The sequence below is a fragment of the Bos grunniens genome, chromosome 6 (assembly GCF_055505025.1).
Source record: "Bos grunniens cultivar Pamir isolate PY7600 chromosome 6, Bosgru_T2T1.0, whole genome shotgun sequence".
Classification (NCBI taxonomy): Eukaryota; Metazoa; Chordata; class Mammalia; order Artiodactyla; family Bovidae; genus Bos; species Bos grunniens.
The window spans coordinates 55,232,517-55,250,121 of NC_141170.1; the positions used below are offsets into that span (position 1 = coordinate 55,232,517).

Sequence of the window (17,605 nt, forward strand, 5' to 3'; positions counted from 1 at the left end):
TGTGTGTGTGCACACACATGTGCACGCTTGGTTGCTCAGTTGTGTCCAACCTTTTGTGACCCAATGGACTGTAGCCCACCAGGAAGCTCTGTCCATAGGGATTCTCCAGGCTGGAATACTGGAGTGGGTTGCCATGACCTCCTCCAGGGGATCTTCCCAACCCAGGGATTGAACCCAAGTCTTACACATTGAAAGTAGATGACACCAGAGAAGCCCATGAATACTGGAGTGGGTAGCCTATCTCTTCTCCAGGGGATCTTCCCAACCCAGGAATTGAACTGGGGTCTCCTGCATTGCAGGCAGATTCTTTAACAGCTGAGCTACCAGGGAAGCCCTCCATGGTGTGTGTGTGTGTATATATATATATATACACCATAACTTTTAAATCTATTCATCCATCAATGAACACTTAGGTGGTTTTGACTGTTGTACCCAATGCTGCTATCTTCCCAGGTGGCACTAATAGTAAATAACCCATCCTTGTCTGAAGAATCTCATGGACAGAGGAGCCTGGCAGGCTATGGTACATAGGGTCATAAAGAGTTGGATACGAGTGAAGTGACTTGGCATGGACATACACAGTGCTGCTATCAAAGTGGAGGTGCAGGTATCTCTCTGATATCCTGGTTTTGTTTCCTTCATATATATTCCCAGCAATGACATAGCTGGATCATATGGTAGTTCTATTTTTTTATAATATTTGAGGAACCCCCATAGCGCTTTCCATAGTGGCTATACCAATTAACAGTCCCACCAACAGTATTGAAGGGTTGCCTTTTCTCCATATCCTCACCAATACTTACTTCTTTTTGATGTTAGCCATTCTAACAGGTGTTAAATGATTTTGTGATTTTGATTTGCTTTTTCTTGATGATTAATGGTGCTAAGCACATTTTCATGTACCTCTTGGCCATTTGGATGTCTTCTTTGGAAAAATGTCTATTCAATTCCTCTATCTATCCTTTAAATTGAACTGTTATCTATTTATTTATTTGAAAAGTATGAGTTCTTGTGTCAGATTCTCCAGCGCTGGAACCTAAATTTTCTATTACTGGCTTTGTGACTTTGGAAAACTTACTTCATCTCCCCAAACTTCAACCATCTAACACACAAAGTAGAAATAAACTAACAGTGCTTGCCTCCATGCGTGTCAGAAAGACCAACACATGTAAATCTTCCAGGGCTTACAGCAAAATTCAGTAAAAACATTCAGCTAAAAGATTTCCACTCTTTCCAACTGAAACGTATGTACTTTATAGTAGTTTAGCTTCAGTTTTTCCTAACCCCCACCTCACTCTTATTCAAATTTAAGATGATAGCAGGAGGGAAATCAGCTTAATTACTGGTTCCTAACTAGTGAAATTACATTCTTCTTCCTTATAAATGTTTTTTTTTTTTTTCTACATCTTAAAGTTTATCGGAGTGGTAAGAAAAGTAACTGATGTAATCCTGGAATTTATTTCTTTATTCACTGTATGTCAAGTGTCTGGGTGTTTTTCTTTTCTTTTTAATGAAAAATATATAAGAGGAACAGAATCTAGCAGAGGAGTATGTAATATGTAATGTGGCAGTCACAATTCTTTGAAAAATAAGGCACTGGAAAAAAATTACAAACGTATAAATGAATTTAGACTCACAGACACGGCCTCAGTGATTTTGGTTATTTTATTTTACCATCACTACTCAAAAAAGAGAAAGGTTAATTGTCTCAAGAATTCAGTCTCTGAATACACACACTCAACAACACAGAGCTTTGGCCTGATTGAAATATGTGTGCACCCATGATTGCTGTTACTTGCTGAAAGAACCTTTTCTCTTCCGTGGAGTTTTACATAGTTAGCATAGCATAGCTCATTAGGAGGAGCGGAAGTAAAATACCAGACCCTGGCTAAGTGTCTTCAGATTAAATAACACTGCTAATTGAAAATTAGATGTCCTTTTCATCATACGGGACTAGAATGCAAAAGTAGGAAGTCAAGAGATACCTGGAGTAACAAGCAAATTTGGCCTTGGAGTAAAAAATGAAGCAGGGCAAAGGCTAACAGAGTTTGCCCAGAGAACACACTGGCCATAGCAAATACCTTCTTCCAACAACACAAAAGACGGCTCTACACGTGGACATCACCAGATAGTCAATACCGAGATCAGATTGACTATATACTATGCAGCCGAAGATGGAGAAGCTCTATACAGTCAGCAAAAACAAGACCAGGAGCTGACTGTGGCTCAGATCATGAATTCCTTATTGCCAAATTCAGATGTAAATTGAAGAAAGTAGGGAAAACCACTAGACCATTCAGGTGACCTAAATCAAATCCCTTATGATTATACAGTGGAAGTGACAACTATTTTCAAGGGATTAGATCTGATAGATAAAGCACCTGAAGAGCTATGGATGGAGGAGGCAGTGATCAAAACCATCCCCAAGAAGAAAAATGCAAAAAGGTAAAATGGTTGTCTGAGGAGACCTTACAGTTAGCTGAGAAAAGAGAAGCAAAAGGCAAAGGAGAAAAGGAAAGATATATCCATATGAATGCAGAGTTCCAAAGAATAGCAAGAAGAGATAAGAAAGCCTTCTCAGTGATCAATGCAAAGAAATAGAGGAAAATAATACAATGGGAAAGACTAGAGACTCTTGAAGAAAATTAGACATACCAAGGGAACATTTCATGCAAAGGTGGGCACAATAAAGAACAGAAACAGTATGGACCTAAGAGAAGCAGAAGATATTAAAAAGAGGTGCAAGAATACACAGAAGAACTATGCAAAAAAGATGTTAAAGACCCAGATAACCACAATGGTGTGATCAGTCACCTAGAGCCAGACATCCTGGAATGTGAAGTTAAGTGGGCCTTAGAAAGCATCACTACGAACAAAGCTAGTGGGACTGATGGAATTCCAGTTGAGCTGCTACAAATCCTAAAAGATGATGCTTTGAAAGTGCTGCACTCAATATGCCAGCAAATTTGGAAAACTCAGCAGTGGCCACAGGACTGGAAAAGGTCAGTTTTCATTCCAATCCCAAAGAAGGGCTATGCCAAAGAATGTTCATACTACCACACAATTGCACTCATCTCACACTCTAGCAAAGAAATGCTCAAAATTCTCCAACCCAGGCTTCAACAGTACATAGGCCGAGAACTTCCAGATGTTCAAGCTGGATTTAGAAAAGGCAAAGGAACCAGAGATCAAATTTCCAATATCCAGTGGATCATGGAAATAGCAAGAGAATTTTGGAAAAATATCTACTTTTGCTTCATTGACTATGCTAAAGCCTTTGACTGTGGGAAATCCAGCAAACTGTGGAAATTTCTTCAAGAGATGGGAGTACCAGGCTACCTGACCTGCTTCTTGAGAAATCTGCATGCAGGTCAAGAAGCAACAGTTTGAACCAGACATGGAAAAATGGACTGGAGTATACCTCAAGGCTGTATATTGTCACCCTGCTTATTTAACTTAATGCAGAGTACATCATGCTAAATGCTTGACTGAGTGAAGCACAAGCTGGAATTAAGATTGCCAGAAGAAATAACAATAACCTCAGATATGCAGATGACACCAGCCTTAGGGCAGAAAGCAAAGAGGATCTAAAGAGCCTCTTGATATAAGTAAAGGAGGAGAGTGAAAAAGCTGGCTTAAAACTCAACATTCAATAAACAAAGATTATGGCAATCACTTCATGGCAAATAGATGGGGAAACAATGGAAACACTGACAGACTATTTTCTTCTGCTCCAAAATCACTGCAGATGGTGACTGCAGCCATGAAATTAAAAGACTCTTGCTCCTTGGAAAAAAAGCTATGATCAACGTAGATAACATATTAAAAAGCAGAGATATTACTATGCTGACAAAGATCCATCTAGTCAAAGTATGGTTTTTCCAAAAGTCATATGTGGATGTGAGAGTTGGACTATAAAGAACGCTAAGCACTCAAGAGTTGATAATTTTGAATTGTGGTGTTGAAGAAGACTCTTGAGAGACCCTTGGACTGCAAGGAGATCCAATCAGTCCATCCTAAAGGAAATCAGTCCTGAATATTCATTGGAAAGACTGATGCTGAAGCTCCAATACTTTGGCCACCTGATACGAAGAACTGACTCATTTGAAAAGTCCCTGATGCTGGGAATGATTGCGGGCGGGAAGAGAAGGGGATGATAGAAGATGAGATGGTTGGATGGCATCACAGAGTCGATGGACATGAGTTTGAGCAAGCTCTGGAAGTTGGTGTTGGACAGGGAAGCCTGGCATGCTGTAGTCCATGGGTGGCAAATAGTTGGACACTACTGAGCAACTGAACTGAACTGATTTGAAAATGATGCATGTTTCATAGAACAAGTTTCAAAAGTGTTAGCAGTTGAAAACGCAGGAAAAAGAAATAACTGTGCAATAGGATGGGACTTTTAGTTTGTTGCTGCTGCTGCTAAGTCACTTTAGTCGTGTCCGACTCTGTGCGATCCCAGAGACAGCAGCCCACCAGGCTCCCCCGTCCCTGGGATTCTGCAGGCAAGAACACTGGAGTGGGTTGTTAGCTACCATTATATTTTATATCTTTACTGAAAATGTCCATTTCTTTCTTCACTTTTGGCTAGATTTTAACCATATATTTGCTGCAGAGCAGGAATTTTTTCCTTGACTATATCTCTAAAATATATCCTCTAGGACACTGTGTGGGAATATACATTCTTTTTGTTTAAGGTTGCTCTGTATCATACGTATTACATAGAACTTTAGACTATGATGGTATAACAAACAGATTAAAGTGCTTTGTAAATTAATAAGTTAACTTTAATTAAAGAATATTACTCATGCTTATTTTTCTATATTTATGTTATCTCTTTTTCTTTTTTTTTTTTTGCAGAACTTGGAATTAATTTTGATCACATATGGCAAAAAACCTTGACAGTGTTAAACCCAATGAAGCCAGCAGATGGCAGCATTATGAATGAAACAGATCTCACTGGGCCCATCCTGTTCTGCATGGCTCTAGGAGCCACCCTACTTTTGGTAATGAACAGCAGCCAGTTCTAGACTTTTTTTCTTTTTTAATTGAGGTAACGTTGGTTTACACCATAATCTGAGTTTCATGTTTACAATATCATATTTCTACTTCTGTATACATGACAGCCAAGTATCAGATTTTAACGTATGCCCTTCCAAATGTCATTTTTTGAAGTTGTCTTTGTAAACACAGAAAGTAGTATATCACTTTATAAACTGAAACTTGTTTAATTCATGACTACATTTTTTTTAGTAAGAGAGACATATCTACTCGAACCATAATGGCAAAAAGAAACTGTCATCACTTCTTATGACAAATTTTAAAAAATGTAAATTTAAATAGAATTTTGAAAATCAAATCACCAAGTCAGATTTTCAACAAAGCAGGAAATCATATAAATGATTTTCTTATTGTTAAGCCTTTTTCTGTTGTTTAAAAAAGACTATCAATCTGAAAAAGTTGAAGGAACATGTGAAATTTGAAAATAATAGGGCCAAAATTTTATTTCTTGCTTTCTGTGTGATTTCTGTTGTAACATTAGACAAACATCCCCTATTTACTCAATATTTTCTTTTCTGGGTTGTGTCTCCAGACTATTGCAGATATCCTGTGAGGTCTGAGATGAGTCTCCTTGTTCCTGGTTAGGCTACTATGAATAAACAGACTTGCAATGATAAGCAGTGATTTGTTTTTTCGACCTGTATATTTCCCCTGTCATTTTAGTTTTCTATTTTTTATGAAGACATTTACCCCCCTGGCGTCACCAGTTGTCTTGTGTTGGGTCTCTTTCATTCTTTAAATTTGGGAGCAATGATATTCAGTTCAGTTCAGTTCAGTCGCTCAGTCGTGTCCGACTCTTTGCGACCCCATGAATCGCAGCAAGCCAGGCCTCCCTGTCCATCACCAACTCCCAGAGTTCACCCAGACTCACGTCCATCGAGTCAGTGATACCATCCAGCCATCTCATCCTCTGTCGTCCCCTTCTCCTCCTGCCCACAATCCCTCCCAGCATCAGGGTCTTTTCCAATGAGTCAACTCTTCGCATGAGGTGGCCAACATACTGGAGTTTCAGCTTTAGCATCATTCCTTCCAAAGAAATCCCAGGGCTGATCTCCTTCAGAATGGACTGGTTGGATCTCCTTGCAGTCCAAGGGACTCTCAAGAGTCTTCTCCAACACCACAGTTCAAAAGCATCAATTCTTCAGCACTCAGCTTTCTTCACAGTCCACTCTCACATCCATACATGACCACTGGAAAAACCATAGCCTTGACTAGATGGACCTTGTTGGCAAAGTAATGTCTCTGCTTTTTAATATGCTATCTAGGTTGGTCATAACTTTCCTTCCAAGGAGTGAGCGTCTTTTAATTTCATGGCTGCAGTCACCATCTGCAGTGATTTTGGAGCCCAAAAAAATAGTCTGACATTGTTTCCACTGTTTCCCCATCTATTTGTCATGAAGTGATGGAACCAGATGCCATGATCTTAGTTTTCTGAATATTGAGCTTTAAGCCAACTTTTCACTCTCCTCTTTCACTTTCATCAAGAGACTTTTTAGTTCCTCTTCACTTTCTGCCATAAGGGTGGTGTCATCTGCATATCTGAGGTTATTGTTATTTCTCCCGGCAATCTTGATTGCAGCATGTTCTTCTTCCAGCCCAGCGTTTCTCATGGTGTACTCTGCATATAAGTTATATAAGCAGGGTGACAATATACAGCCTTGACGAACTCCTTTTCCTATTTGGAACCAGTCTGTTGTTCCATGTCCAGTTCTAACTGATGCTTCCTGACCTGCATATTGGTTTCTCAAGAGGCAGGTCAGGTGGTCTGGTATTCCCATCTCTTTCAGAATATTCCACAGTGTATTGTGATCCAAGTAGTCAAAGGCTTTGGCATAGTCAATAAAGCAGAAATAGATGTTTTTCTGGAACTCTCTTGTTTTTCATACATCCAGTGGATGTTGGCAATTTGATCTCTGGTTCCTCTGCCTTTTCTAAAACCAGCTTGAACATCTGGAAGTTCACGGTTCACGTATTGCTGAAGCCTAGCTTGGAGAATTTTGAGCATTACTTTACTAGCGTGTGAGATGAGAGCAATTGTGTGGTAGTTTGAGCATTCTTTGGCATTGCCTTTCTTTGGGATTGGAATGAAAACTGACCTTTTCCAGTCCTGTGGCCACTGCTGAATTTGCCAAATTTGCTGGCATATTGAGTGCAGCACTTTCACGGCATCATCTTTTAGGATTTGAAATAGCTCAACTGGAATTCCATCACCTCCACAAGCTTTGTTCGTAGTAATGCTTTCTAAGGCCCCCTTGATTTCACATTCCAGGATGTCTGGCTCTAGGTGAGTGATCACACCATCGTGATTATCTTGGTTGTGAAGATCTTTTTGTATAGTTCTTCTGTGTATTCTTGCCACCTTTTCCTAATATCTTCTGCTTCTGTTAGATCCATACCATTTCTCTCCTTTCTCAAGCTCACCTTTGCATGAAATGTTCCCTTGGTATCTCTAATTTTCTTGAAGAGATCTCTAGTCTTTTCCATTCTGTTGTTTTCCTCTATTTCTTTGCATTGATCACTGAGGAAGGCTTTCTTATCTCTTCTTGCTATTCTTTGGAACTCTGCATTCAGATGCTTCTATCTTTCCTTTCCTCCTTTGCTTTTTGCTTCTCTTCTTTTCACAGCTATTTGTAAGGCCTCCTCAGACAGCCATTTTGCTTTTTTGCATTTCTTTTCCATGGGGCATTAGGAGTCACCAAAAAAGAATATTTTTCCTCCTAAGTTTAGAAGATATTCTATTTCATACTTTAGAAAAATGTTTTCTCCCCCTCAAAAAAGGAGAGAAAAATAAGAAATAGGAAAGGCTTATGGTTTTACATTAAGGAGGTAATGACAGCACATTAAAAGCAGAGGATGAAAAAGATGGTCAAGCCAGTCTGACAAGTACAGTTTCATTAAGGCACAAAATGGTAAACTTGGCAAGAGAGATGATACAGAAAATTTAAGATGCTAGGAAAAGTCCTTAAATTAATTATTCAGTTCACTTCTGTTTCTTACAGCTATCCACTCCCCTAATGCAGCTATACTTCTCAAAAGTAGCTATGAAATGTATTTGCAACTAAATTAATTTTCACTTTGCATTACTAAGTACATAATACTAATCAAAATTCTGATAGAAATCTAGTTTGTGCATTGTAACTTGGTCGATAAGTACGTCATGTTTATCCAATACAATAGTATTTAGTTATGGCATCTTATTTCTTCCTTTGAACTACAGCAAATGCAAATACTCTGCAAGTATAACACTATATCAACTAGAGTTTTAATTCAGTTTCAAACATTCCTTCTGCCTTTGCCACAGTAATTTGATAATATTAGATTAAGTTAGATTAATATTAGATTAAGTTGCAAGTAAGACCATGTCAATTAATCAAATAGTCAGAAACAATTAATTTAACATATTAACTCTTGTTTCTTTTTCAGGTAATTTGTAATATAACAGCTGTTTGTTTTTTCGTAGAAAATATTACTATTACCATCTCCTAAAGGAAAAAATTAATCCCATTAAGATCTTTTTTGGGTACATTATGTTAGTTGGAATTATTTAAATAGCCTCAATTTTAAGTGTAAAACAATACAAACAAAGAACTCAACTGAGAGTGAAAAATTTGGATCTGCCCCTAACTTTGCCTCCAGATAAGATCCTGAACCTTTTATTTCTTATTTCTAGGCCTCCATTTTTTTTCACTTTGAAGACAAAAAAAAAAGGCTTATACAAGTGATTCTTAAGGTTCATTTCAAATCTGAAATTTTAGGAAATGTGTAAAAATTCATATTTTCTCAAAGATTTTAAGCAGCTATTCTCACTTCAACTTTACTATCACATGCAGTTACTCCGGAATTGATTCTGATACTTGTAGAACAATAAGGACTGAAAAACTCAGCTGGATATTAATAAAGCCATATTTTAACTCAGAGTCCATTTGAGGCTTTAACCCTGTCCTGGATATCTGAAATTAAAATGTAAAAGATGATTTTATGAGCTGGTAGTGCACTATAATAAAGAAAGCAAGACTCAATCCAGAAACAATATTCAAATCTGCTCATTATCTCCAGAGGTGTAATATTCATAGTCACATACTCATCATTTTTATGATTTATGTTGATACAAAGCACAATATCTTTTAGGGGACTTTCTTCATGTTGCAGGAAGCAAACCAGAAAGAACAGCTTCAAACACTCAACACAGATTTAATTTTACTTATTTTTCCTCTTAAAATTATTTTCAGCCCCCAAACCATAAACACAAATGTTTTAAAACTATGGCTCCATTTAATTTTTCTAGTAGAGCTGTAAGTGTGATCTGGAAAAGGGATATGCATGGCCAATATAAAAGCATAATCAAGAATAAGAAGTATTTCAAATAAGATGTAGTAATGGTACAAGGATGATCTCAAACATTTGAAATGTAAAAAGAAATTGAACATTTATTTTCCAGTTCAATTACAAGCCCTTATTAGAATGTGAAACAAATTAAAAAATGCGAAAGGCCCCTGCCAAATGGAATTAAGCCTCACACTGGATAATCTAACAAGAGAAAGAGATAAAGAGAGAAGTCAGTAACTGATATGAAAAAGGACAATTTTACTACCAAATTAATTTAATCCACCCTCTGTTTACCCCATTCACAAAACTGGTTAGAGTCATGGGCCAGCTACGTGTCCTTTGAGTGTAGGGAAGTTGTGTGTCACCATTACAACTATTTGTACCTCTGAATTATCCCATCCAATTAAATGTCAAGTAAAATGTTTCTCTAATACATGAAAGTTATTTGAAATTGTCACGATTTTCCAAGTGGAACAAACTCCCCAATAGTGCAGTTCATAACTGATGTGGTTCTTTTAGCATACCCATTAGCATTATCAGCATTACTTCACAAAATAGCCAGAAGGACTTATTATGGCTAATGCAGGAGAGAATTCTGCAGCATAGCCCAGGGACATTTTGTGAAAGAACTTAGTAGTGATCAACTTCCCCAACTGCAGAGGAAGAAAAATTCAAAATAGCTTGACAGTTTTGAACAATAAAATGGTCATGATATTCTCCGTTAATTGACTACAAAATAAATATCTCTTTATTCTGTAAGATATAAGGACTTCATGAATAACAGCTATGGAAAAGAAAAAATGACAGCTAAAAAGCTCTCTCTCTGAGAATCAGTTTTGTTGGTTTTGTATAATTTCCATGAAAATCAGAGTCAGCCTCTTCAATCTTTATCTAGAATTTCTAACCAGCTTAATGTATATATAAAAATGACATGCATTTTTTACTGGAGATTTGGCATCCTCGGATAGCAAACATTAAAATATCTTCTATTGAATCAACAATAGTTTGTGACTTTCCCTGGATGAGTTTAATGGAGCTGCTTCAGCAACAAGTCTCCAGTATTGTGCGGGTGACGGCTATCTGATGAATCCTCAGATCAGCAGTCTATCCTGAATACTTTAGTCTGACTTCCTTTAACAATACCTTTATGATTCACTATTGCTTGCTTTATGTAAATCAGTTTTTCATAAAGTCTGTTTAGTTAAGCTGGTAGTAGGCATTATGAAAACAGGATTCTCCAGTCACATAAGTTTGGGATATGCTAGTTTGCATGTGTGTGCATTCTCAGTTGTGTCCACCTCTTTGGGACGCCATGGACTGTAGCAGCCAGGCTTCTCTGTTCATGGGGTTTTTCCCAGCAAGAATACTGGAGTGGGTTGCCATTTCCTCTTTCAGGGAATCTCTGACCCAGAGATCGAACTCATGTGTCCTACATCTCCTGTGTTGGAAGATGGATTTGTGGCTCGTCTGATAAAGAATCCGCCTACAATGCAGGAGACCTGGGTTCTATTCTTGGGTTGGGAAGATCCCCTGGAGAAAGGAATGGCTACCCACTCCAGTATTCTGGCCTGGAGAATTCCATGGACAGTATATCCATGGGGTCACAAAAAGTCAGAGACGACTGAACGACTTTCACTTTCATTTTCTTTGCTACTGCGCCACCTGGGTCCCCTTGTTCTGTCACTTATTGGAGCTTCTGCAGGTATTAAGGGCCTAAATTGTAGAGCCAGACTGCCTGGGTTCAAGCTAAGCCTCAGTGCTTAGCATTATTTTACTTTAGGCAAGTCCCATAATCTCTCTGCACCTCAGTTTCTTCCTGTGTATAATGGGTACAACAATGATACCTACTCATTATATAGTGTGGATTAAATAAATTAATTTATGTAGAATCTCTAGAACAGGACCTAAGATAGTAAATGTAACAGATGTTTGATAATATTACTATTATGTCTTATAAATCTCCAAGACTAAATCAGAATTTTTTATTCATTTATTCATTCATTTAATTGTGCAACAAATAAGGAAAGAAAATATATCCTCACCTATGCCTAGTACCCCAACAGGCAATCTATAATAAAAATATCAGTCTGGGGATATAAGCATGCTTGTGCCATCCCATGTATAGAGGGGATTTTTTTCATGACCTGAATCTATATTACAATCAGTTTTTCTTTAGAGCTCCCAATCTCCTGATGCTTATACTCCAAAGACATGAATAACATTGAGCTGAATGATTCGAAAGTATTCTCTGCTTTGTTGACAATCTGGTTTCTTCTTGATGTTCATTGTGTATCCAAACTGTTTTCTTCCCATTGTTTCAGGCAGGAAAAGTCCAATTTGGTTATGTGTATGGCATGAGTGCCATTGGCTGCCTAGGTATTCATGCCTTACTGAACTTGATGAGCTCTTCAGGAGTGTCCTATGGCTGCGTGGCGAGTGTGCTGGGATACTGCCTGCTCCCCATGGTCATCCTCTCCAGCTGCGCCATCTTCTTCTCACTGCAGTAAGTGTCTGTGTTAGTAATTGACCCCACATGTACAAACATCGCTGAAGCTTGCCGCATCAGTGCAACAGTTAACCTCTTTCTGATCATTTTAGTAGGAAGATTGGGGAAACTGGCTATTAAAAGCTACATACAGTTTCAGGAAAGTAGGTCGGTTTTGGCTCAGGTGCTATTCCTATTTCAATGATTTAAAAAATAAATTAAACCAAGTTATCTTTAAAATTGGTGCTTCATTCGTAGTCACATTCTTCAATATGAACTATTGCCATGGGTAATATAACCAACTACAGAAAATTCACTTGTTTGAATTAGGAAGAGTAAGTGCCTGGTGAATCCTGACAAATTGCTTCAGCTCCCAGGCACTCTGCCTTCTAGGAGGGAAGCAACTGTTCTTTCTCAGCTGGGCTCCTTGTAGTGCAGAACTCCCAGGAACCCTGGTGAGAATATTGATGCTAGAAAACTTCATAGCATATACACTCAGTCAATATTTTTTTTCTTTTTTACTTCCTGGGCAGTTAGTATTTGTAATTCAAAAATATACATAAGGATTCAGTGAATACACTTCTGTTGGGCACTTTCCTAGGGCATATACAGAGCACTACCACTTTGGGCTGGGGAGAGCAAGTAATTCCATAGTTCTTTATCACCTCCCAAGCTCCAAACCCAATTAGAAACATATCATTTGCTACCAGTGCTCATTTTTCCATATAGACACAATTCACATTTTTTTCTCGGATGATCCAAGTTTTAGGTTATTAACACTATATTGGATAGGTTATTATACAGACTTTGTCAATGCCAGATAAACATTTTAGAAAGACTAATATTTTTGTTTAGATATAATCTCAAATATTTTCTTCATAACATTATTGAGAAATGCATAGATAGAAGTGCTTTTCTGTTTTAATACGGTTTCATTTTGAAAATAACACTTTTTAAAAAAAAATTATTCTAGGATAGTTGACTTACAATGTTGTGTTAGTTTCAGTTGTACAGCAAAGTGAATCTGTTGCATATATATCCACTATTTTTTGCATTCTTTTCCCATATGGGGTAGTACAGGGTATTAAATATATTTCAATAAATATACCTCTAGCTCATATTGTTGGCTTCCCTTCCCAGGGAAGGGGGAAAGATTTCCCTCTACAGAGCAGAGTTCCCTGTGCTGTACAGTAGGTTCTTATTAGTTATCTACTTTACATGTAATAGAGTGTATATGTCATTCACAAACTTCCAATTTATCCCTCCCACTCTTTACCTCCTGGTAACCTTAAGTTTGTTGGAAGTAATGGTCTTCAGAATAACATAGAGCAAACCCTTACTTTACCAGTGAGTACTCAACACTTAAAAAAGAGAAATACAATGGCAAATGGAAACCTTGAATGTGTAAGTACAATGTGAAAAGTGAATGAATGTCACTCAATAGTGTCCAACTCTTTGTGATCCCATGGACTGTAGCCTGCCAGGCTCCTCTGTCCATGGAATTCTCCAGACCAGAATACTGGAATGGTTAACCATTCCCTTCTCCAGGGTATCTACCCAACCCAGGGACAGAACCCAGGTCTCCCGCATTGCGGGCAGATTCTTTACCGTCTGAGCCACCAGTGAAGCCCACAATGTGAGTTAGGTGTATATTTCCTGAGTCTTGTCCCTGACTTTTGTATATCATGTTCTTTAACTAGCTCTTCTGTTTACTATGTTGTTTGATACGGATGTTTGACATGTTACTAGAGAGTTCAGTTTTACAATTTCTATTTTGTCAGATGCTTTTGCCAAAGAATACTATAATGATCCGCCATTTAAAAATTTTTATGTTTTAGACATTATTTCTCACAAAGTTGAGCTTTGGGGCATCTTAAATCACTCTGGATTATTAAAAGAACAAAATTAAAACTACAACTCAAATTTTGAGAATCATCAGTAGTCTGATATTTTTCATTAGACTTTCATTCTGAAATGTAAAGGATGATTTAAGAATCCATTAAGTTATATTAATAAGGAACAACTAACTGATCCCTAAAGACCATGAAACTGAGATTACCTTTTTGGGCATATCACTATAACATTCAAATGAATCATATATAGTCTCACATTTTTGTTCACAAAAAACTGGTAAATTGAATCCTCTAAATTTTATTTCTAATAGCATTAATTAAGCCAACAGACATAATATTTATTAGAGTGCTTTAAAATGTGTTTGGTTTATTTACAATCCTAAGCCACTGCAAACTACACAGTGTACCTTTCCACTTGTTTTGCTTTGGTTCCACTGTTAAGAGTGGGTATTTCTGTCATTGTCACAAATAATAAGCACAATCCTCAATTTCAGATTGAACCAGATCAAGTGAGGCAGTGTAGTTTGATGGCAAACATAACAATATGCTGCTGGGAGTTAGCAGCTCTTGACTTAATGTCCATCTTACTTGCAATTTTTGTCAAGTCACTTCATTCTCCTTTCTTCCTAAAGAACCAATTGCCTCCATAGTTACTTTTTGAAGATATGAATTTGAACAAATCCATTTCAATATTATAAAAATCTACACCCACACCAACCAAAGGGATCTTCAGCAATGAGTTGGGAGGCCACACACATCTGTGCCTTCCTGCTCCATCTGTTCCCTCCCTGAGCTGTGTCAGGCTTTGCTGTCTCAGACAAAAACCCAGGACATGGCCCTGGAGCACTGGGGGGTGGGAACCCCACTGGAATTCAAGTCCAGTCATTTTTATGCTCATACAGTGGGCAAATTTAGGAAGAAAGCAGGGAATAGAAATTTGTAGTTATAAAAGAAGTCTCTAAACATAGTTCATATAAAAGAATTTTAGTAATTGTGATTTTGACTTATGAAAGTGACTGTGCTGCTGCTGCTAAGTCGCTTCAGTCGTGTCCGACTCTGTGCGACCCCATAGATGGCAGCTCATCAGGCTCCGCCGTCCCTGGGATTCTCCAGGCAAGAACACTGGAGTGGGTTGCCCTTTCCTTCTCCAATGCATGAAAGTGAAAAGTGAAAGTGAAGTCGCTCAGTCATGTCCGACTCTTAGCGACCTCATGGACTGCAGCCTACCAGGCTCCTCCGTCCATGGGATTTTCCAGGCAAGAGTACTGGAGTGGGGTGCCATTGCCTTCTCCGGAAAGTGACTGTAGGTCAATCCTATTTCCAGTAATCTGAGCTTTTACCTACCTATGAAATATTTAGCTTCTAATGGTGAACTTGACTCAAAATTCTAACTGGCCGAGGCCTTTAGTTCCTATTACCCTTCACCCTCATTTTACAAATGGAGGAAATATACCAAGGACATTTTAGAGGCAGCTGTGTGATTCAATAACTTCTTTCTCTCCTGGTATAAGATAACCGTCTCTTTGGTCTCTGCTGTAGGGGCACCTTTGGAACTGTGTCGGCACTGGTCATCATTGGCTGGTGTAGTCTCTCAGCCTCCAAAATCTTCACGTCAGCTTTGGCCATGGAAGGACAGCAACTTCTCATTGCCTATCCTTGCGCCTTACTTTATGGACTCTTTGCCCTCGTAACAGTTTTCTGAAGAACGCTCAAGATGGCATTACAGGATTCTATTTGTTTGCTGTTCAGGTTATCTTGGAAATGGTTTAGCGTTCACATTTGGTCATATGATTTCTGTTTTTATCGCTAAGAGAATAATAAGCAGAGAGACAAAACAGCACTTAAGGATGGGACTCTAATAGGCTGTTTGGTTTGAATGATGATTTGCTTTTTGGTTGGTGCATTAAAACAATTTAAAATACTTTAAGATAAAAGGATATATAGTTGTTGTACTGATAGACTCTATTTTTCTTAATGGATGCATTTCTGAGAAATTGTAAGGAAGTAAAATCATACTTGACTGGGTAGAGGAAATCCACACTGAGCCTTCTGAGAAAACGTCATGACATTTCAAGCTGTGTACAAGTGGTTAAAGTCACACTGTGCAGGACCTTTGGAGAATTGCAGGGGAGGATTATTTACAGTTTTATTCACCTGAGAACTGAATCTCCTATTCTTCTGTTCATTTACTTCCCCAACTGTTGTTTGGTTCCATTTGAACAATGCATTCATTCACCAGTTTGAAGCCCTCATTTCCTTCTTACTTAGTTTAGACACCATGGTTCATTGCTATAATTTCTCCCTTGAACATGTATGTCCTCAGTAAGCTTGCCATTTGCTCCCTGAATAGATGAATGTGAATGGAGGAAATGCTACTTGTTTCTCCTTTATTATAGTACTACATCTTAAACGGCTGCTCTGTACTACCTTTCAAATCCTACTGTATTACCCTACCAAATTCACTTTTTCACTTTCTGAGATAATTGTTTCAAACAATTTCTTCACTAGGGCTTTCCTGCTGCCTCAGTGGTAAAGAATCTGCCTGCAATGCAGGAGATGCAGGTTCGATCCTTGGGTTGGGAAGATCCCCTGGAGAAGCAAGATCCCCTGAAGTAGCAACCCACTTCAATAGTCTTGCTTTGGAAATCCCATGAGAGGAGCCTGTCAGGCTATAGCCCATGGGATTGAAGGAGTCAGACACAACTTAGCGACTAAACAATAACTACAACAATTTTTTCACTACTCAGATCTCTAATACTCTTTTCTGTTAGTTGATGACTTTTCTTATTTTATTGGAAAAAAGAAACATCTAGAAGAAAATTACATCTTCCCATCATATATCTATCAACCTACATGCATCTTTATAGATATATATATATATATATATACATTTGTGTGTATACATATGTGTATATTTACATAAGCACAACATTCCCCCTTTAAAAGCCAGAGAACTGGGCCATCATTGGAGAGTGATGTTGAATTAAAGAATTTTTATTTTAAGATGAGAGACATTGAAAGACGGTTTTGTGCTAATACAAATGATAGGTAAAGAGGAAAACATTGATTGTGCAGGTGGAGGGGCTGGGTGTGGAGGGGAAAGGAGACAATGACAAGGGGGAACATGTGATGTGTGAATGTGTGAAAGACCTGTGCATATGGCAGGGCACATACATAATTACCAAACATCTGCTCCTGTGATTGTCCTGTGAATTACCCCTCTCCCCTTTGAAGCTCCAGACCCCTATCCCATTCCTTAGCTCAGGATGGCATATAAGCCTCAGTTGCTCAACTTGCTTTTGAGTCTTGTATCCTTGGGGCTTCTATATGAATGAAATTAAATTTGTTTTCTCCTGTTAATCTATCTTATGTTAACTTAATTATTTGGCCAGCCAAAGAACATAGAAGAGAAGAAAGAAAAAAATTTTCCTCCTCTACAGTGGGTGTTGATTATTGTAGTAAAGGAGACAAAAATGGCTGCAGCCTGAATAGAAATTGCATTGGGAGTGGGGAAAAAATAGACAATAAAACAGTAAGCAATGAATAAACAAGATAATTACAGAATTACGAGAAGGATACTAAGGAGGAACATGTAGAGGAGAAGGCAGTGCTGTGGTGTTAAACTTCTGTACTTTATAATTAATAAATGAACCTGTTAACGAATCATAGTGTTTCCTTAAGTTCTTGCTTTTTCTACTTGGACTAAATTGGTCTTACTGTTTGTTTAAGGGAGATGAAGCAAAAATGCTGTTTATGATAATAATTTTTCTGTGGTATTATCCTAACAATTTCTTAGAGCTATATTTATATTACAGATTTTAATTTTTTACCTTTTAGAAAGTATTTTAATTTTTAAAATATTATAGGTAAAAGTTGCTCT

At 37.9% G+C, this 17,605-nt stretch overlaps 1 protein-coding gene across 3 annotated transcripts in view; it reads left to right on the forward strand.

Moving 5' to 3' along the window:
• The window catches only part of YIPF7 (Yip1 domain family member 7), a 45,930-nt gene extending 28,542 nt beyond the window's left edge, over positions 1–17,388 (forward strand). For 2 of the 3 annotated variants that reach the window (XM_086407713.1, XM_086407712.1), the window contains exons 3-5: positions 4,861–5,006; positions 11,709–11,890; positions 15,265–17,388. In XM_086407713.1, coding sequence (XP_086263839.1) covers positions 4,861–5,006; positions 11,709–11,890; positions 15,265–15,427 — 491 coding nt within the window. In that variant the 3' untranslated portion in view covers positions 15,428–17,388. Of the gene's footprint in view, positions 1–4,858; positions 5,007–11,708; positions 11,891–15,264 lie in introns of all 3 variants that reach the window. The other variant, XM_086407711.1, reaches the window with a different exon arrangement.
• Positions 17,389–17,605: the final 217 nt, after the last annotated feature.